The 13,288-nt window shown below is 47.9% G+C and overlaps 1 protein-coding gene across 1 annotated transcript in view; it reads left to right on the top strand.

The window, feature by feature from the left end:
• TRIM37 (tripartite motif containing 37) overlaps positions 1-674 on the top strand; it is an 85,621-nt gene extending 84,947 nt beyond the window's left edge. The window contains exon 25 of the mRNA XM_060757043.2: positions 29-674. Coding sequence (XP_060613026.2) covers positions 29-32 — 4 coding nt within the window. The 3' untranslated portion in view covers positions 33-674. The remainder of the gene's footprint in view (positions 1-28) is intronic.
• Positions 675-13,288: the final 12,614 nt, after the last annotated feature.

Below are 13,288 nucleotides of genomic sequence, written 5' to 3'. Positions count from 1 at the left end.
CTGTGCCTCTTTTCTCTCTTTGCCCCAGGTAGAGCGTTTGGTGGCAAGGCCTGCCTGGACTCGGAGTAGCGTTGGTTGAGGCTGGCTGTCGGAAGTGCCGTAGCGCAGCAGTACAGGGTCTCCCTTAATTCACCCGCATTATTTCTGGCAATGCCTTACGCACATGCTCTCCCTGAACGTGAAGCTGTATTGCTTTTCCGATCCTGTGTGGTTTCAACCTGCGCCCTTGTGTGCCTCCCAAAGGTGCTTTTGAGCCTTGTCTATCCTCAGTGGCTGAAGAGTGTGATGGATGGAAGAAGGGACACCCCCTCCCCTCCTGCTGCTGTTACTTTGAAATGGTATGACTTGATGCTTCTTACGGCGACATGTTGCTTTGTGAAAGCTGCTCCTTTCCTTCCTGGTGTTTCCCAGTTGACAAATCCTTATTGCCAAACGTTGTTGTTGTTATTTTTTTTGCTGCCATGGTGCATTGCATTCAAGCTGCTATAAAGGTGTTCTGTGAAGTTGTGCCCAATGGGCTACTCTTTTCAAAGCTAGTTGTGCGTTTCCTCTGGAACGGGGAACGTCGCAGACACATTCACTTGTCGGTGTCATGTTTAACTGCTGTAAAAATTCGTAAAGGGTTCCGATGAAAATGGTTTGCACTCTTTTAATTAATAAAATGGACATGGAAATGGTGGCGCTTGTGTAGTTTTGTGTTCTGGGCATTATGCTGAAAAGCAAGCCTGTGCAATGAATGGGGAAGAGTGGCGAAGAACTACCCTAGCTAATTTTCAATGGTTCCGGCCCCACTTACCTCTCCGAACGCATCTCCACCTATGAACCGACGCGGATATTAAGATCGTCCGGGGAGGCCCTGCTCTCGGTCCCACCTGCGTCACAGGCACGGTTGGCGGGAACGAGAGACAGGGCCTTCTCGGTGGTGGCCCCTCGGCTATGGAATGCCCTACCCAATGACATCAGACAGGCCCCTTCGCTGCTGGCGTTTCGGAAGAAGCTTAAAACCTGGCTCTTTGAGCAAGTGTTTGGCTAATCAGCGCAATCGAACATAGGATGACGGTAAATTGAACATAGGAACGGCACAAGGATTATGAGACTGGATCTTGCTTGTCATCGAGGCACTATGTATGATTGTTGTGTGTTTGCTACTGTGTATGCTGTGTTTTAATTGTTATTGTTGTGTTAATTAACATTGTGTAAACCGCATTGAGTCGCCTAATTAGGTTGAGAAACGCGGTATAGAAATAAAGCAAATACATAAATAAATAAATAAATAAGCAAACAGTATTTTGCCCCCCCCCCCCCCCCCAAACCAATCACTGATATATATTTTCTGTTTGTCGTGGGAGTTCTGTGTGCCATATTTGGTTCAGTTCCATCATTGGTGGAGTTCAGAATGCTCTTTTATTGTAAGCGAACTATTCAACCCAGTAACTACAACTCACATATGTCAAGGTCTATTTTCCCCCAAGAGCGCTTCAAGCAACGTGTGGTGGGTACAGAGGTGGCCCTAGGTAATTTTCAACAGTAAGCAAACAGTATTTTGGCGCCCCCGACCCCCCAACCAATCACTGATATATATTTTCTGTTTGTCGTGGGAGTTCTGTGTGCCATATTTGGTTCAATTCCATCATTGGTGGAGTTCAGAATGCTCTTTTATTGTAAGCGAACTATTCATCCCAGTAACTACAACTCACATATGTCAAGGTCTATTTTCCCCCAAGAGCGCTTCAAGCAACGTGTGGTGGGTACAGAGGCGGCCCTAGGTAATTTTCAACAGTAAGCAAACAGTATTTTGGCGCCCCCGCCCCCCCAACCAATCACTGATATATATTTTCTATTCGTCGTGGGAGTTCTGTGTGCCATATTTGGTTCAATTCCATCATTAGTGGAGTTCAGAATGCTCTTTGATTGTAGGCGAACTATACATCCCAGTAACTACAACTCACATATGTCAAGGTCTATTTCCCCCCAAGAGTGCCTCAAGAGCGCCCCTGGGCAAAATCAACTCTACTGCAAAGGCTTACTTTCCGTAATGGCTTGAGCCGCCCCTGACTACGGCTACAGGTGTTGTTGTTCATTCGTTCAGTCATCTCCGACTCTTCGTGACCTCATGGACCAGCCCACACCAGAGCTCCCTGTCGGCCGTCACCACCCCCAGCTCCTTCAAGGTCAGTCCAGTCACTTCAAGGATGCCATCCATCCATCTTGCCCTTGGTCGGCCCCTCTTCCTTTTGCCTTCCACTTTCCCCAGCATAATTGTCTTCTCTAGGCTTTGCTGTCTCCTCATGATGTGGCCAAAGTACTTCAACGTAGTTCAAAGTACTTCAAAGTACAGGTAAGCAACCTGTTTTTCTCTTGTTGCATAATTTCTGTGTTGCCAAAAATGTGGTACAGAATTTCTGGGACATTTGAAACATGGGTTTTTTGGGGTTTTTTGGCGGGCCAGGGGTGGAATTGCATATTGTGGTGGAAATAATGGGCCCGAACAGAATGTAGCATTGGATTCTGGTTGAAGACAGCAGTGCATTTCTGCAGATGTGCTTGGCAATTTAAAAACCCTTGTGCGAGTCTGGTTTTCCAAAAGTACTTCCACCACAACTCAGAGTCTTTCCTCACTGATGACACTTTCTCTGTACAGGATAAAAATATGCGGGTTGAATGAAAAGTAATGCCTCCACCTTTGTTACTTGGGTTTGGATGGAAATATTTTAAGAAATCAAACGCAGATATAATCCTTAGAGTGTGCTCTTTAACTACCACTATTCACTTTTCCACATAATCACCAGACAATTGGATACATTTCTGCCAACAATGAACAAGTTTTCTGAAGCTGTCACGGAAGAAGTCGACACTGTTTCCACAACCCATCGTGCACAGATCTTCCGATAGCCAAGCAAGGCAATAATGTGACCCACATGTTCTTGTGAAATGCCGATTATGCTTTTAATTTCTCTCTGAGTGACATTCAGAGAGTGAAACACTCAGAGTGATACTCAGAGAGTGAAACACTCAGAGAGTGATTCTCTCTGAGTGTTGTATTGGATCACACGTCGGACACTTCCCAAGTGTCTAGGACTGTGTGATGTATTGGCGAATAATGCATGCAGATCCCATTAGGGTGACCTTTTGCAGCCGACAAATGGTAATCTTGTCAGCGCCGATTGTGTTTAAGTGTAGGCCAAGGTCTTTAGGCACTGCACACAGTGTGCCGATCACCACTGGGACCCCCTTGACTGGCAGATGGTAATCAATCTGTCAACCTTTTGCTCGTGAAACTCGGTGGTTGCTGTCACAGGACGTCCAACTCTTTGTTTGTCATGCAAGTCAGATATTCCCACCTCAACATCTTTAAACTTAATCGCCCAATGACGCACAGTACTCCTATCAACACTATCACCATAAAGAGCTTGCATTCTCTGATGAATCTCCTTTGGGGTGATAACCTTCTGCTGTCAAGAATTCAATGACTGCATGTTGCTTAAGTCGCATTGACCAACTGTCTTCGCAGGGTTCCATACTTCGCACTTTAACAACACAATCGTTCAATGCTAAGGCTTCCCGCCAAAATGGAACTGTAGAGGAGAGTCTACTGAACAACCCAGTACCTGCCGCATACCAGCACTGCCATCTGTTGAGGAGTTGAAGGTGGAGGCATTACTTTTCATTCAACCCTTGTATTGTCTCCATTCAACATGCAAGCAAGGCGCTGATGGGGCTATACGACAGTGTGTGATTGTTGTAAAACACATAGTGTCTTATTTGCAATATTCAGTGTGAACCACACTATATTCTTCCAATTCCAGGAACTGAGATTTTATATAAATAAACATGTAATGTTCGTTTGTGGGATTAACATAACTCAAAAACCACTGGCTGAATTGACACCAAATTTGGGCACAATACACGTATTAGGCCAATGAGTGACCATCACTCATAAAAACACACAAAAAAAAACCTGCAGAAGAGACTTAAAAGCCAAAAATAAAAAGTACATGACACCACATAAACGCAAACACACATATAGACACATATACATAAATATATATACACACACAACACATATACACAGACTGGCCCACAGTAACCACTGCGGAAACTTAAGATCTGGGGAGGCCCTGCTCTCGGTCCCACCACCATCACAGGCACTTTCTCAGGGCTTTCTCAGTGATTGCCCCCTGGTTATGGAACTCCCTTCCTGGCAAGATTAGATCAGCTCCCTCCCTCCTGTCCTTCAGAAGGATGGTGAAGACCTGGCTGTGAGACCAAGTCTTTGGAGCAGCGCAATGAGGCTTGAGGCTCAGGCGTCGGCAGTGGCCGGGAGGGCTTTTGCACAATTGACACTCGTGCGCCAACTGTGACCGTACCTCGTAAAGGCTGACCTGGCCGGGGTGGCTCATGCCTTGGTCACCTCTAGATTGGACTACTGTAATGCGCTCTACGTGGGGCTGCCCTTGAAAACGGCTCAGAAATTCCAACTGGTCCAATGGGTGGCGGCCAGGTTATTAACTGGTGCTCTTTACAGAGAGAGGTCAACCCTCCTGTTTAAGGAGCTCCATTGGCTGCCGTTCATTTTCCGGTCCCAATTCAAGGTGCAGGTGCTCACCTACAAAGCCCTAAACGGTTTGGGACCCGCCTACCTGCGTGACCGCATCTCCGTATATGAACCCACACAATCCCTTCGATCATCTGGAGAGGCCCTGCTCACGATCCCACCTGCGTCGCAAGCACGTTTGGTGGGGATGAGGGACAGGGCCTTCTCTGTGGTGGCCCCTCACCTGTGGAACTCACTCCCGGGGGAAATCAGAACATCACCATCCCTCCTCTCCTTCAGGAGGAGGGTGAAGACATGGGTGTGGAACCAGGCCTTTGGGCAACCAGGCAATTAAATAAGACAATTAAATAAGACAATCAGATGTGCAAGATCAGCAGGATTGTCGAAGTGGAATCAAAAACAGATCTATGAGTTAGTGTACACTGATAGGGTAGGAGGAAGAATTAGATTTGTATTGTTTTTATTGATTTTATTGGGATAATGGCTTGAATTGTGGTAACTATGAATTGTACTTCTGTGATGATTGTTTTGTGTGGCAGGCATCTAAGCGTGCCTTTGCTGTCGTAAGCCGCCCTGGGTCCCCTACAGGGTGAGAAGGGCGGGGTACAAGAACCCCAAATAAAATAAATAAATAAAATAATCTCAAAAGGAAGGTGGTAATTTTGCCCCCGCTGAGGATTGTGTTTATTTTCTTGTCACTGGAGAGAAGTTCAAGACACACAACCCACGGCGATTCCCGTTGAAATAGGCAGACAAGGGGTTAATGTTTGCTGTTTTATTAAGATATTGGTAAAAGTTGAACATAGTCCTTACCTCTTGTGAACAGCTTTAATAAATAAAATATGGCTAACACAGGATTCCTACTGAGTTTGTGAGCTTTAGGAACAAAGTTGTCAACAGGTCCCGACACAGCATTACAATCATTTCAATTACATTGACCCACTTCGTTGGTTTAACGACAGCATACGTATCTCTCAACAAGAGCTCAATAATACACTTGGCATTCTTAGGAATGTGCCACAAGGATGACTCTCCGCTGTTTTTTCCCCCCAAGTTACCTTTGTTCATATTCTTTCTAAAAAAAAACACAACAGCAAGGGAAAGTTTTTAAAAGTTAGTTTATACTGTTAGACCCATCCTTGTGTGTGACACTTGTACAATACTAGAGTGTTTTAATACTGGCGGCTATAGAAGATTGGTGTGTAGTGTCATGTAAAAACAACTTCATCTGTCCCTTGTATGTATTACTCAAGTGTTGCTTGCACAGCGGGACGTGCAAATCCTAAGGAGTTGATACTGCAAAAGAGAGGCACACAGCTCTAACCACCGCTCTCAGTTCCTCTCTTTCGACAAGCGAATAAGCCAGGCTTGCCACCATTCTTGGTCGGCCAAGGGGAAGGCCTGCTTGACCCACAGCTCTCACTTGGAAGGAGGAACCTATTCTGCATAGTTGCATCGCTAGCTTAGGTGGAAATAAATGTTCAAGGGGGGGGGGGGGGAAGAAGCACAGTGCCTCTCTGTACGTTACAATGGAATACTTATAAACACAGGTAACAGCACTACTATTGGGTCATTGTGAGTTTTCAGGGTTGTATGGCCATGTTCCAGAAGTGTTCTCTCCCGGTGTTTTGCCCACATCTATAGCAGGCATCCTCAGAGGTTGTGAAGTCTGTTGGAAACTAGGCAAGTGGGGTTACGGTGATCCCTCGCCTATCGTGGGGGTTCCATTCCAGGAACCCCCGCGATAAGTGAAAAACCGCGATGTAGGGATGCTATACTGTATGTGTACAGTATAACTGTCCACTCCTCTGTCCCCCTTCTCTCTCCTTCTTCTTCTCCTCTTTCCCCCTCCCTTTCTTCCTCCCTCTCCCCTTGCTGGAGCCACCCTTCTCCTTCCCTCCCTGCTTCCCCACTGGAAAGGGGCTCTCACCCAGTCGCCCAAGGAAGAGCGACTGGGAAGAAGCCTCAGTGAAAGCTACCTTGGCAGTCCTCTCTGGCCCCAGAGGAAGCTGCCTTGGTGGCCTTCTCTAGCCTCGGAGGAGGCTTCCTTGGTGGCCATCTCTGGCCCGGGTGGAAGCTGCCTTGGTGGCCAACCCTAGCCCCAGAAGAAGCCTTGGTGGGCCTCTCTGGCCCGGGCGGAAGCTGCCTTGGTGGCCCTCTCTGGCCCTGGAAGAAGCGGCCTTGGTGGCCCTCTCTGGCCCTGGAGGAAGCGGCCTTGACGGCCCTCTCTGGCCCCAGAGGAAGCGGCCCTGACGTCCCTCTCTGGCCCTGGCGGTAGTTGCCTTGGTGGTCCTCTCTGGCCCCGGAGGAAGCTGCCTTGGTGGCCATCTCTAGCCTTGGAGGAAGCTGCCTTGGCTGCCCTCTCTGGCCCTGGTGGAAGCTGCTTTGGTGGCCCTCCCTGGCCCCGGAGGAAGCAGCCTTGACGTCCCTCTCTGGCCCTGGCAGTAGCTGCCTTGGTGGCTCTCTCTGGCATCAGAGGAAGCTGCCTTGGTGGCCCTCCCTGGCCCCGGAGGAGGCTTCCTTGGTGACCATCTCTGGTCCGGGCGGAAGCTGCCTTGGCGGCCCTCTCTAGCCCCAGAGGAAGCCTTGGTGGGCCTCTCTGACCCGGGCGGAAGCTGCCTTGGCAGCCCTCTCTAGCCCCAGAGGAAGCCTTGGTGGCCCTCCATGGCCCCAGAGGAGGCTTCCTTGGTGGCCATCTCTGGCCTGGGCCGAAGCTGCCTTGGTGGCCCTCTCTAGCCCCAGAGGAAGCCTTGGTGGGCCTCTCTGGCCCGGAGGAAGCTGCCTTGGCGGCCCTATCTGGCCCCGGCGAAGCTGCCTTGGTGGCCCTCTATGGCCCCAGAGGAAGCTGCAGGCCCCAGAGAAAGCTGCCTTGGCGGCCCTCTCTGGCCCCGGAGGAGGAAGTCTGTGAGTAACTCTGCAACTCAAGTCTGTTATATACAGTGTTCCCTCGCTACTTGTATTTTTAATTAATTGTTTTGAAAAGCCGCGAAACAGCGAATCCTTGGTTAGCAAACCGCAAAGCGGCGAGGGAACACTGTATATATGGAATTTTAGCAGAGCACTTGATGAGCCAACCCGGACACAGCATATTATTTGAGAAAACACAGAAATGCTGGACCACTCCAGCAACTACACAGGAAAGCCATTGAAATCCACAAACGTGGACAATTTCAACCGAAAGGAGGAAACCATGAAAATGAACAAAATCTGGCTACCAGTATTTGAAAATTCTGAAGTCAGGATGGTAAATAAAGAGCAACACTTAAAAAATAGGGGGATTCCAGACAGGAAACAACCGCGGCCAGCTAACACCTCCAAACAAAGGATTCCCCCAGGCAGGAAGAAGCCAATCTTTGAATCTGCAAGGCCATTCAGTGCTAATCAAGGTGGGCACTTGCAACATTCACACTTGCCTCAGGCAGACAAGAGTTCTTTCTTCCATCCTGGACATTATTCCACGGATACATAAACCTCACTTGCCTAGTTAGGAAATGTTTAAAAGCAATGCTTTTGGGTTTGGAAAGATTTGCCGTTTACAAGGAACGTTGCCCGGGGGACGCCCGACTGTATTTACTCAGTTTTTGAGGAGGCTCTTTCCGTGTCCCAGTAGACTCAAATCAAGGAAAAGCCTTATGAGAACTACAACTCCTCTTGGCATCCCCCCAACAACAGCAAGGGTATCCTCTGGGAAACTCAACCAGAAAACCCAATCTGGTTGGCCCCCCGTGAGGGAGGGTCTTCCTCCAGGGGTGAACCAAGAATTGAAGTCCCTGAACAGACTCAGAAGTGGATTGTGCAGATCAAAAGACAACCTGACAAAATAGCACAACCTAAAAGAATCCCACACCTTGTGTGACTGTGGAGCAGAACAGCTCCGCATTTGTATGCTTGTCCGCAATGCCCTGCCTCATGTACAGAGAAAAACTTGTTGGAGGCTACAGACAATGCCATTGCTGTTGCCCGTTTCTGATCAAAAGATCTTTAGCCGCCTATTTTTATCAGTTTTATACTAATGTATGCAATGCTTTTGATATGAAATAAATAACTCGCCTAGTTCCCAACAGACCTCACAAGCTCTGCCATAGATGGGGGTGAAATGTCAGGAGAGAATGCTTCTGGAACACGGCCATTCAGCCCGGAAAACTCACCGCAACCCAGTGATTCCGGCCACGAAAGCCGTCAACGACAGCACTACTATTGTAGATGAGACTGAACGCCCTGAACTGGAAGGGTAGGAGCAAATGGCAGCTGCCACTTTAGGGTTGCGAATGGCAGCAAGCAGGAGGAGGAATGTGGCTCTGCCAAAGACTCGGTGAGTCTTCTCTTTGTCGTACTTGCATGCTCTTCCCCGTTTTGCTTTGCTTTCGGGGAGACACGTGTGTGAGTCTCCCCCAGGCTTCTCCAGGGACGAGGACAACTGATGGCACTTCAAAGGATATGGCTATCTCTCTAAAAAATACAGTGGTTGGTTAGTGCAACGGAAAAGTATCCATGACATTCTGCTTTGCCATTCCATTGATCAACACTCTGCATCAGAATGGAGATTATTGGAGCGGGATTCGAGGAATCCCTCGGAAACTCACAGTGAACAGACCCTGGAGCAGTCTCAGAACTGGGTTGTTGTAGGTTTTTCGGGCTATATGATCATGTTCTGGAAGCATTCTCTCCTGACGTTTCGCCTGCATCTACGGCAAGCATCCTGAGGTTGTGAGCTCTCACAACCTCTGAGGATGCTTGGCACAGTTGTAGGCGAAACGTCAGGAGAGAATGCTTCCAGAACATGGGCATATAGCCCGAAAAACCTACAACAACCCAGTGATTCCGGCCATGACAGCCTTCGACAATACTCTTTCCGTCTCCTCTACTGACTGTGTTTCCTACACATCTCAGGGAGCTGATGCAGATTGTGTGGACTCAAGGGATGCTTCTGTCCTTTATTGGAAAGGGTTGTGTTATGCAAAGGTCACCACTAGTAAAATTACACAGATTTACAAAACACTTTACAGACAACGACATTAAGTTAATAAATACAATTAGATACCTCTTTTTTTTCGTTATTTTTTTTGTACATTCTCACCGGCTAGAGGATCAAAGTACATGATACAGAACATTAAGATATCATTAATTTCAAGGGAGGAGGGGGAGCTTATTGCTTACAGCAGCAAGCAGCAAATAAGGGCACAGGAGATTGAACCGAAGAGGACTATTTCCTATCACCAGTGGCATTGAGAAAAAACACGGCATGTCACAAAGCACTGCTTTTTTTTTTGTTTTGCCAAGTGTGTAGAATTGAGCAGCATATATTGGACCAAGAACAACTACTTTTCAAATGGACGGGGGTGAAGATTTGCCTCACAAATGGATCCTGCGTACTCGACCACGATGTAATGAGAGAGGACACGGAGACTTGCGAGGTGTTTGTACGAGACCACACTAGGAACGGGCAACAGATTCCCTCCTGGAGGGATCGCCGGATGGATGAGCTGTCCATCATCCAGGGGGATATATCCACACATTAGGGCTTTGGGAAGAGGGTCAAATGCCTGTAGCAGGGATGAGTTTTGATGCCTTTTCAGTTGAGAACAGTGGCCCTTCGACAAAGTCCCCCATGGCAAGGAAACTAGTCAAATGTGGGCCAGGCAAAACTATGGTTAGGTGGATCTGTAGCTGGTTAAGCAAACGAACCCAGAGGGTGATTCTCCCCAATGCTTCCTCTTCATCTTGGAAAGAAGTGACGAGCGGAGGGTTCTGGGCCCGATCCTGCTCAGGATCTTTATGAATGACTTAGATGAAGGTTTACAAGGCAGGATCATCAAGTTGAGAGGGAGGGCCAAGACTCCAGAAGACAGGAGCAGAATTCAAAATTCCATCTGAACATGAGGAAGAACTTCCTGACTGTGAGAGCCGTTCAGTAGTGGAACTCTCTGCCCCGGAGTGTGGTGGAGGCTCCTTCTTTGGAAGCTTTTAAACAGAGGCTGGATGGCCATCTGTCAGGGGTGATTTGAATGCAATATTCCTGCTTCTTGGCAGGGGGTTGGACTGGATGGCCCATGAGGTCTCTTCCAACTCTTTGATTCTATGATTCAAAACGATATTCACAGATTAGAGAGACGATGGGCCAAAACTAACAAAATGAAGTTCAACAGGGACAAATGTAAGAGACTCCACTTAGGCAGAAAAAAGGAAAGGCAAAGAAACAGAATGGGGGACGCGTGGCTCGAGAACAGGACGTGTGAAAGAGATCTTGGGAAAGGTGAACGTGAGCCAACAATGTGATGCGGCAGCAAAAAAAGCCAATGGGATTTTGGCCTGCATCAATAGGAGCATAGTGTCTAGATCTAAGGAAATAATGCTACCCCTCTATTCTGCCTTGGTCAGACCACACCTGGAATATTGTGCCGAATTCTGGGCACCACAATTGAAGGGAGATGTTGACAAGCTGGAATGTGACCAGAGGAGGGCGACTAAAATGATCAAAGGTCTGGAGAAGAAGCCCTATGAGGAGCGGCTTAAAGAGCTGGGCATGTTTAGCCTGAAGAAGAGAAGGCTGAGAGGAGACATGCTAGGGTGAAGGTAAAGGTTTCCCCCTTACTCTGGGGTGTGGTGCTCATCTCCATTTCTAAGCCGAAGAGCCAGCGTTGTCCATAGACACCTCCAAGATCATGTGGCCAACATGACTGCAAGAAGCACCATTACCTTGCACTATCGATCTACTCACATTTGCATGTTTTCGAACTGCTAGGTTGGCAGAAGCTGGGGCTAACAGCAGGAGCTCACCCCGCTCCCTGGATTCGAACTGCTTAGCAAGTTCAGCAATTCAGCAGTTTAACCCACTGCACCACCGGGCGCGCACTAAGGTTTGGTGAATTGTTTTGCTCCTTAGGATGGACAGAGACAGGCAGGCAATCCTCATATTCACCCTTCCCTTGCCGTATCACACTTCCGGACTCTCTGCTCCGTTGGCCATCATGGCTGCTATGGCTGCCTGCCACTTCCAGGCCCTCTATTGATATTCCCATAAGGCTCTCAGTATCTCTCTACTACCTTGGCTTTGTGTCTCTTGAGATGAAACCACAAAGTGCAACAAGTAGCTGAATGAAAAACGACCCTCGCTCTGGAATCGTCCCCAAGATTCTTTCCGAACAGGAAAGCGGAACGGATGGTTAAAGGTTTGTGAGCGTCAGACCCGCAGGCTCTATCAGTTCACAGGTCGGCATATTTCTATCTCAATTAGCCTTACAGATCATTTTGACACCTGAGATATAAAAGTGGGGAGAAGAAAGCGGTGGAAAGGAATTAAGCATTATTAGATTCTGTGATTGGACGCAAACAAGTCTGAACATTATTATTACTTTTTCAGTTTCAAAGACTAAAATGTCATACTCACTAAGCACCAAAAATTGAAAAAAAAAACATCCTCCAAGCTTATTTGAATTTCAACATAGGTTTAGCCACAGGAAATTCTCTTTTAAAAACCACAAAAAGTTTAGTATTCCTTCGTTGTTATTTTTTTTTATGTTACTGAGGGGGAAACATAGGTAAAGTTTAGTATGAGGGTTATCCGGAAAGTAAAGTTACAAGGCACGGGGAATTTTCGTGGGGAAAGTTGGTATCACAGCCATATAGCGGGAAGCCAGCAAAAGCGAACCAGCAGTGCCCGTCGTCAGTAGCTCATTGACTAGCGTTGTGAAGGTTAGAGATGAGTGTCCTCACTCCATTTCCCTCCAAGTGCGAAGTTCGTGCTTTGTGAGGGATATCTGGAAAGTGAGATTACAAGGCATGTAGCTCTTGCGAGGAATTTTCTCTGGAGAAGTTGGTATCACTGCCGTGTAGTGAGAAGCCAGTGGAAGTGAATGAGCAGTGCCAGTCGTCAGTAGCTCATCAACTGGTGATGTGGTGAAGGTTAGAGAATGGCGTCCTCACTCCGTTTCCCTCCAAGTGTGAAGTTCGTGCTGTGCGAGGGATATCTGGAAAGTGAGATTACAAGGCATGTAGCTCTTGCGGGGAATTTTCTCAGGGGAATTTGGTATCACTGCTGTGTAGTGGGAATCCAGCGGAAGTGAACGAGCAGTGCCGGGCGTCAATACCTCATCGACTGGCATTGTGGTAATTGTTAGAGATGAGTGTCCTCACTCCATTTCCCTCCAAGTGCGAAGTTCATGCTGTGCGAGGGATATCTGGAAAGTAAGGTTACAAGGCATGTAGCTCTTGCGAGGAATTTTCTCTGGAGAAGTTGGTATCACTGCCGTGTAGTGAGAAGCCAGTGGAAGTGAATGAGCAGTGCCAGTCGTCAGTAGCTCATCAACTGGTGATGTGGTGAAGGTTAGAGAATGGCGTCCTCACTCCGTTTCCCTCCAAGTGTGAAGTTCGTGCTGTGCGAGGGATATCTGGAAAGTGAGATTACAAGGCATGTAGCTCTTGCGGGGAATTTTCTCAGGGGAATTTGGTATCACTGCTGTGTAGTGGGAATCCAGCGGAAGTGAACGAGCAGTGCCGGGCGTCAATACCTCATCGACTGGCATTGTGGTAATTGTTAGAGATGAGTGTCCTCACTCCATTTCCCTCCAAGTGCGAAGTTCGTGCTGTGCGAGGGATATCTGGAAAGTAAGGTTACAAGGCATGTAGCTCTTGCGAGGAATTTTCTCTGGAGAAGTTGGTATCACTGCCTTGTAGTGAGAAGCCAGCGGAAGTGAATGAGCAGTGTCAGTCGTCAGTAGCTCATCAACTGGTGAT

Source organism: Anolis sagrei, chromosome 11, assembly GCF_037176765.1.
Source record: "Anolis sagrei isolate rAnoSag1 chromosome 11, rAnoSag1.mat, whole genome shotgun sequence".
In the NCBI taxonomy this organism is placed as follows: Eukaryota; Metazoa; Chordata; class Lepidosauria; order Squamata; family Dactyloidae; genus Anolis; species Anolis sagrei.
This window is presented reverse-complemented; position numbering and strand designations above follow the sequence as displayed.